Source organism: Adiantum capillus-veneris, chromosome 3, assembly GCF_014529385.1.
Source record: "Adiantum capillus-veneris isolate H3 chromosome 3, ASM1452938v2, whole genome shotgun sequence".
Classification (NCBI taxonomy): Eukaryota; Viridiplantae; Streptophyta; class Polypodiopsida; order Polypodiales; family Pteridaceae; genus Adiantum; species Adiantum capillus-veneris.
Genome location: NC_140933.1, coordinates 1,805,163 through 1,813,836, shown reverse-complemented (window position 1 = coordinate 1,813,836; position 8,674 = coordinate 1,805,163). Strand labels below are relative to the sequence as shown.

General features: G+C 40.3%; 1 protein-coding gene across 1 annotated transcript; it reads right to left on the bottom strand.

Moving 5' to 3' along the window:
- Nucleotides 1–5,668: 5,668 nt before the first annotated feature.
- On the bottom strand, nucleotides 5,669–8,345 carry LOC147460419 (scarecrow-like protein 23). Its single transcript, XM_086507491.1, has 2 exons — nucleotides 8,067–8,345; nucleotides 5,669–7,987 (listed from the first exon to the last, which is right to left on the bottom strand). Exon 2 carries the CDS (start codon nucleotides 7,823–7,825, stop codon nucleotides 5,789–5,791), a length of 2,037 nt encoding a protein of 678 aa, XP_086363617.1. The 5' UTR covers nucleotides 7,826–7,987; nucleotides 8,067–8,345; the 3' UTR covers nucleotides 5,669–5,788.
- Nucleotides 8,346–8,674: the final 329 nt, after the last annotated feature.

Genomic DNA, 8,674 nt, shown 5'->3' with positions numbered 1-8,674 from the left:
GAAGTCCGTTTGCGTTTTTTTCTACTATTCATTTTTTGCTAAGGCTCTAACCTAACCTATAATCTCACCTAACCGAAGTCCGTTTGCATTTTTTGAAGCACACGAGTCATCTTCAAAGTTCGTTTGCATTTTTTCTACTATTTGTCGCTAGCTCTAACCTAACCTATAATCTAACCTAACATATAACCTAAACCTAACTTAACTTAACATAACCTAACCTATAACCTAAACCTAACTTATAACCTAACCGAAGTCCGTTTGCGTTTTTAGAAGTACACAAGTCATCTTCGTTTGGCCGCTAATAGATGGACGTTGTGTTCGGACAGTTAGAACTTATGGTATGGTGTGTAAAGCCGCTTAGGTTAGGACTAGTGTTGGTTTTGTCGCTACAGATGGCCGTATTTTGGAGTGTTAGGGTGCGCTATGTAAAGTTGCATAGGTTTGGCCGCTCCAAATTGGATTAGTGTAGCATTTTTCCATTTCAATCTACTTAGGGCTAACCGCTTAGGGTTCTATGGATCTTGGTTTGGCCGCTAATAGATGGTGCACCGTGTTCGGACGGTTAGGACACATTATGTAAATCCACTAAGGTAAAGTGCTCTAAAGCATATTAGGGTATCGTTTGGTCATTTAGTCTGCTTAGGGATAGCTGCTAAGGGTTATCGGCTTTAGATTAGCGACTTTTGTTTTGGCCGCTAATACATTACTATATTTGGAGCATTAAGTAGGCTATGTAAATAAACTTAGGTTTGGCAACTCTTGATTTGGTCGCTCCAAATCCAATTAGTGTAGCGCTTGGCCATTTTAGTCTGCTAATAGGGTTAGAGGGTTATGGTTGAAACGCTGGTAGATAGTCGTATTTGGACATTTCACCGATAAGTGTTTAGATTAACATAAAAGTACATAAGTTCTAACTGTTCGAACACAACGTCCATCTATAACCTAAACATAAGTTAATTTAACATATAACGTAACCTAACAAATTATAACCTAACCTAACATAATCTATAACCTAACTTATTGCCTAAACCTAACATATAATTTAACTAACCTATCCTATAACCTATAACCTAACTTATAACTTAATTTAACCTTTAATTTAATTCTAACCTAGAACCTAGCCTATAAGCTAAGCCTAACATAATTAACGTCCTATAAGCTAACCTAACCGAACCTAACCTAACGTATAACTTAACCTATAACTTAACATATAACCTATATATACCTTAACCTAACCTATAACCTAAACTAAACCTAATCAAAACCTAAAACTTAAACCTCATCAATCGCATAATTTCAAAAACGACATAATTCAAAACGAAATTTCTTCAAAATAAGATTTTTTCAAAAACCAAAACGATTTTTTTTTCATAAACCAAAAAGAAAATTTTTCATAATTCAAAACAAAATTTCACAACACAAACCAAAATTTCTTTTAGAGCATTGAAAGTTTAAAGCGTGAAATTTTCTCTTATCAATATACAAATTAATTTAAATAAATTTATGCATTAAAATTTCAAGCACTCACATGCGGCCTATTTGAGCAAGAAAAGGTGTTGTAAACGTCCTCGAACCTGCAAAAACACACACACACACACACACCATGTTAAACCCTAAACCTACAAGTAAACTTGAAAACAATCTCACCTTAGTGCTATGGAGTAGTCCACGAGCAAGATTAGCACCTCCAACAACTTGTTTTGCACCAGACTTGTCAGAGGTGAGGAGGAAGAGAGCAAGAGAAAAGGCGCAAGAAGAAGAGAAATACGCAGGGAAAGACCCACGGGTTTGTGTTTTTGCAGGGTTCGCCAGTACAGGTATCGATGCAGGTGCCAGAAAGGACATTCGTACAGGCGTCAAAAAGTGCATTCGTACAGGCGTCGAAAGACACATCGGAACAGGCGTCAAAAATTTAAAAATGAAAATTTTAAAAACTTCATCTCCCTCCATACTTACCCACACATATATTGACGTCCGCCATTGACGCCGGTAATTTGGCGCCGGAATTTAAGTGGCCTCTTGTAGTGAGTGTAGCATCAAGCCACATGTTGAGCCACATGTCCTAATACATGATAGGAGGTGGCACTCTTAGGTGCGAGATAGTGGCATGTAGGTGGCACATAATAGTCATGCAAAGTGTAGGGTTGCTTCCCACTAGAGTGTGTGAGAGTAGCACCTTTAGGGATAGTTCACATAGGCATAGGATGGAAGTAGGTTTAACCCTAATACTATGATCACAGAGTTACAATCCTTGAAGAAAAGACCTTGAACTTAACTTCCAAGATGTTGTAAAATCTTGAAAGGGAGAATAAAAGCTTAAGGAAACCACATCATCTAATTTCAAGGCATGAGTATTTACTTCTTTCTATGTATATATATATATGTGTGTGTGTGTGTGTGTGTGTGTGTGTGTGTGTGTGTGTGGAGGAATTTGTGTAAACTTAAAGTAGATAAAGATTTTTATTTTTAACTTCTCAAACATTTTATCGATGGAATTATGATCTAATGTATGATGAACGTTTTTTTTTTTAACAGATGAGTAAATGTGTATTATGAGGATTCACTCCCTTTTGGTGGCCTCTACTTTTACAATAAAAAGAAAATTCTATGTAACTCTTATTTAGGTCTTATCTCACAGAAAACTCCTCTTAAATTATGCAAATTCTATTTCAGATAAATACTTTATGTTTGTCTAAAGTGGAATGTACCTCTCTTTTTGAGTTCGCTTTTCAAAAAGCTCATTTGTAAATGAGGGCAATTCGCACGAGGGTGCTTATAAAATTATGCATAAGCGTGTACACAACACTTTTGATTGGCATTCATTTTGCCCTATATGCATTTTATACTTTGATATGGATATCTTTTTTTATCCATTTATTATTTCTTTATGGGCGAAAAATTGACTCATTTATGATTGACTTTCTTCATGCGTGCAACATACATCTTTTCTTTGTGGTTTGCATGGTTATGAACCATAGCTAACCAATGTTGGTGGCATTTATCAAGCATTCCACTGCTATGCTCTTTGTTACGTACATGGGATGTGTTTCACTAAATATGCAATTCAACAACATTTTGAAGGTCCACACATTAAGACCTAAATAATGATTTATCTAAGGACAAGAGTTCTAGATCATGACAATAGTATATAAGTTTTTTTGATACCTTGACATGTGGGCAAGGATCCTACGGTGATGTTATAGGCGGATGGCACTTATCTACCATTTATGTTACATTCATGGTATATTTATTGGTGGGACAAGGAGTGAAGTTACACTTAGCTCACTCTTATCAATTGACAATTTCCTTATAGAGGTTTCATCACATCGGATGTTTACTTTTGGACAAAGACATACACACAGCTACAAAAGGAGCAACCAAGAAAACCATTAATGCTTTTATGTTTTCCAAAATCTAGAAAGCAAGATTGGATTATGAAGATCCCATGGCTACGAGGGTAGAGATCTAATCTATGGCACTTGTTATCTATCACAAAAATGGATAATATGGTTTAGGAACTCATGGAGTTCAGTTCAACCATTTAAATACAAACTCTCTTTTTTTGCAAAGGAAACCAATCCAAATGGTCGATGCATTGACATCATTATATAAGACATATTCCACATGTGAAGAGTATGCGTTTTTCATGGACTATTACATTGGTGCCATGATTTCATTTTTGTCACAACGGGTCCTAAGGTGATGATCACTCTCATTCTATAAGGATTAAGTCACTCCCTTTTTAGAAATTATGTGACCAAGGTTGTCTAGTTAGATATTATTATGATTTTTGCCTTCAAAAATGACACGATAAGTATGTATGTCAACCTTATAAATGATTATAGGGTAGTAATGGTTCTTTCAACAAGTGCATAAAGACATTCCACTCATAAAGTGTTTATGCTATGAGCATTCTAATTCTCTTTATAATATCCTCAATCTACATGGAAATTTATGGAGACTATACTTTTAAGTCACTTCATATGAAACCTCTTTCAAACCATACAAACTCAATTTTGTGTAAGTATATTTTCTCTTGATCCGAAGTGGAATACACCTATCTTTTGGAGCTTGCTTTTCAAATTAGCTAATAGTATAACTACATGCTTGAGGAAGCAACTAATAGTATCGACTGCGTGCTTTTCAAATTAGTTGATAGTATCAATTGCATGCTCGAGGAAGTAGCTCACTCTTATATAGGTTGGATTGGACCCAATTTATGTGCATCGTATTCCCATCTTTGTGAGTGTAGATGTTTTTGTGTTATGTCAATTTAAATGTTCTCGTGTTTAGATATTGTCACGAGCATTAGTTGGACATCTTTTCAAAGATTGCTACTCCAACAATGCTTGCACTATTTGTGGCACCCTCCTAGCCAACATTTCATAAAGACAAAGCCAAAGGAGGAAGGAGCAACAGAAGCAACACCATCAATCAAAGGACGTTCAACAATCGAAGACAAAGAGTAGCAACTCACCATGTAAGAGGTGAAGATCAAAATGAAGACAGAGAAGAAGGAACCAAAACATTTTGCATATGAGTTTAATAGTGACGTTTTATGAAGACACCAATGAGTGATAAATTTGCACCTCTTTTGAGATAGCTTGGAGAGCTTGATGTCTACTTAGTAATCTTGTATTGGAGGAGAGGTCTTTAGTGGCGTATGTAGCATTGTGAGCCTTTGTGGCCTTATGTTATTAGTGTCTTGTAAACATCATAGCAAAAGACTGGGCTTTTTTAGCCTACAATCCTGACCTTCTTTGTAACCTCTGTCTCAAGGAAATGACTCATGAATCTTATGAGTGCATGATGAATGTTCGTAGCCATGAGTCCATAGTCCATTACATCACGTGCTCATGAGCCATAAGGTGTCCCTTGAGGTGTCAAAACATATTCCTATGAATGCAAGTCATCCAAGGATGACCTATGCTGCAAGGTTATTCAATCTTTGAAAACACTTCAGAGCACACAATGATGAACAATTAATGAGAATAGATTCTTGCTTATCACCAATCTTTGTGGAGTAACCCTAGTTGGAAAGCCTTCGTCCAAGCTTCTACCTGCTTTGAATTGCCAGTAGAGTTGCTCATAAGCTTTCTGTCAAGCGTTCATACCTATTGGTCCCTTGTTCACCCTCCACAGTACATAATTGAGCCAAAATGAAAAGAAAAACAATTTCCCAGCATTACGCAACATGATGTACTTTTTATTGTGTATGCTCTCGAGTATGTTACACTTGTGAGGGCTTCAAAAATTGAGCAAATCTATTATACAGAAAATGTTTGAAAGCATGAAATCAAGATTCCAGTAAGAGAGGGGGGGGGGGGGGGGGGGGGGGGGGGGGGGGATAGGAAATCAGTCAGAGTTGTATAGATTCAACCCCCAAACTATCATCTCAACCCCCAAACTGTCGGCGAGATATCCAAAAACTATCATCTCCGGTTTTGTTTAGATTCAACCCCCAGACTGTTGACGAGAAATATGCACACAAGGCAGAGACCCTCTTAGCCCCTCTGCCTGCAAGCATTTTGCACTTGCTTTGTGGCATCCCTTCGCACGCTTACTCTTCTGCAGAACCGTATTATATGAAGGATGATGAGATGTTCAAACACTGCATACTGATGCCATATTCAAGACAGCTTCCAAAAATAGAACCAAGCCGCTATGCTAAGGCACAGGGTACATTGTACTTCCCATTTATCTGATTAATATACAAGCTGGTTGCCACCACACAAGCACTGCTCAACATCTCCTTCAGGCTTCCATCCAGTGTATATTTTGCTCCAATCTACAGGTGATGAAGCGATGCTGGCCAACACCAAGCTGAAGCTGTGTACAAACTAAGGTCTTTCCACCCCAGCTTAAGAACCCCGTCTTCCTCCGAAAGTGAGTAGCCTTCACTAGGGAACATGTTTAACAACAAAGTGGCTTGTGTTGCAGCATTTCCAGCGAGTGAAACTTGCTTGAACCCAGCACTGCCCATGACAGTCTTCCAATTATCGTACTTCACTTCCCCTGTTCTAGCTGGACCCCCAACGGCCACAATGTTCTTCATCTCACTCGAGAACAATTGCTGTTCCACAGCATGTCGCTCCTCACTGCTCTCAGCATGACTCTCCCCTACAGAGTCGAAAAGAGCTGAATAGTAGTGCAAGGCTTCAACAAAGCGGTCAAGAAATGCACCCGCATGACTTAGATCCTGCTCAACTATGGTAAGTACTGTGGGTTTCAGCTGCTGAAAGAGGTGCAAAGTTCGACTGTCTGACCCCGTCACATCATAAAGAGAATGCTGAAGCCAATGCACAGCTAGTGCATCCCCTTGCCTAACCTTTAAAGCAGCTAAGTTGAGGTTTCCCACCCTGTCTGCTACACTATGAAACTCAAATGGCATGCATAGAGTATTTGCAAAATCAGATAGCCTCTTACCTGTTGCCTCTAGAGCTTCAAGGGACGTCCCAATACCTGTGATGCGTACACATGGGGGCCCTTCGGGGCGAGATGCAAGGATATGGAAAAGTGCAGGCCACTGCAAGCCCTGCATTATATCACAATCTATGATGTGCACCCTTTGGTGACCTTCAAAGGCCTCAAGAATCGCTTGATTTGCAGTAAAATGAGAGAATTTGACATATGGACACAAGCCATTGAAGATCTGGAATGCAGACGAGATGCTTTGATTGCAAAACTTCTGCACTGCGGGCAACGGAGAGCATATGCCCAAACAAGAGTTAACAACCCTTGCAGCCATGCCTTCTGTAAAATATGCTGCCACTCTTTGAATGGGGTTCCCGTAAGGTGATGACATCTCATTCAATAAGGGGATCAAAGCATTTGCCATGTCTAGATTGTCAGTTGCAACAGCTTCAGCACATTGCAAGAGAAGGGACAGGAGCTCTAAACCCTCCTCATCTGACGAATTCACAGCGACATGTACATCACTAGACACATTTAATGTTTTCGATGACATATCATCCCTCCTTTCACTCAAAGATGGCTGTAGCATAATCTCTTGCTGTTCATCCATAACTTTGTATGCAATTGGAGGCTTCCTTGACATAAATTCCTGTAGTTGCTCCTGTTTATGGTTCGACTGCTCAGTTTGGTTTTGCATAAAGCCTTGTTGATTATGTGATTGTCCCATACAAGCTGTGGTTTGATCAATTTTCACATAGTGCATTCCTTGATCACTACCCATAATAACTTGCTCGCCATTAAAAACAGGAGCTTCACACAATTGAGCACCATAGCTAGCCCCCTCTTGCTTGTAAGTGTCACAAAAATCCAATGACAGAGACAAGGCAGCTGCTTTTGCATTTGATTTTTCCTTGTAGTCTAAGGTCCTTCTTGTCACCTCCTTCTGTGCCCGCTTGGACTCATGTGGCTTGCTATTTCTGTAGAGATGGTTACCTTGAAAGTCCTTGAAGGTGCTTTGTTGTCCATTGACAAAGGGATTAGTTTGGACCATGGATTGAGTTCTCTGGCATTGATCAATGTCAGATGCAGCTGCACCAAAGGCGCCAACACCGACGGTATCAGTGCGGCGTCTTTTCGATAACTGCTTGTCAAGTATATCAACTGTGTTCGAACTTGTACACTCTGGTGAATCCTGCAGACGCTCAGATGCTTTGATACTGCGGAGATGAGGGTCAAAGAGCTGATCCACTTGTAGAGTATCAAGGACCTGCTCAATTTGCACATTGCAAGGAGAGAGCGCATCAGAAAGCATGCTAAGCATCTCTTGGACAGAAAGGTTGGGCATGTTTTCAGCAAGATCATTCACCATGGAGTACAACCATGTCTCTACAGCAGAATTCTCCATTGCCATTGCACTCTTATGCTGTTGACCTTGCAGAGATCGCAAAAATGACTACTTTTTGCCGTGGACTATAATGAAAGGGGCAACCAGATGACTCATTTGAAGGCAAGCAGGTGCATGAAAGGACAATCTGCATTTGTTATAACAATTGCGTTTCTGAGCATGGGCAATCTGCAGTGCAAGAGAAACATGAGGATTAAGCTCCCGTAACAGCAAAGCTACGTATGTAACAGCAGGAGACAAGACATACCAGTTGTTGAGCCCTGGTGTGAGATCGAAGAACCAGCTTGAATGCTGCCTGCAAATTGAAGGGAGCCGAAGATCAGACCAAAAGAAGGAATAGTGCTGTCTCGGGTCTCGAGGATTGTGTCGAGATTGCTATGAGTGTGGAATACATCGAAACAATGGCGGTGCACGTTGAAATAGCCTTAGGTAAAGCTAATGCGAGGCAAAGGAAGGTGATATCGTGTGTGTGTGAGTGTGTGTGTGCGTGTGTGAGAGAGAGAGAGAGAGAGAGAGAGAGAGAGAGTAAAACCTGAGATGCACGCAGAGTCCAGAAGAGAGAGTCGACTCGTGGCTGGTGTGTGAGGAGACAAAGCAGTGGTCGATCTGTCGCGCAGAGAGGAAGAAAGACGAGGACGCAAAACAGGGTCCAGGGATGTGAGAAAAGAGAAAAGGTAGAAGCCGTGCGTCCTGCCCTGCGCCTTTATTTCTTGTCTCTCAACGTAAATTTCAGACATGGAAGCTAGGAGCCTAAGGTAGGGCGGGCAGGGGCCACTGGCCAGCCTCGTTTATAAGTAACACGGGTTCAAAGTAAAGGGATCGACGGCAGGGGAGCTTTATGCCAGCCCCCTCCCT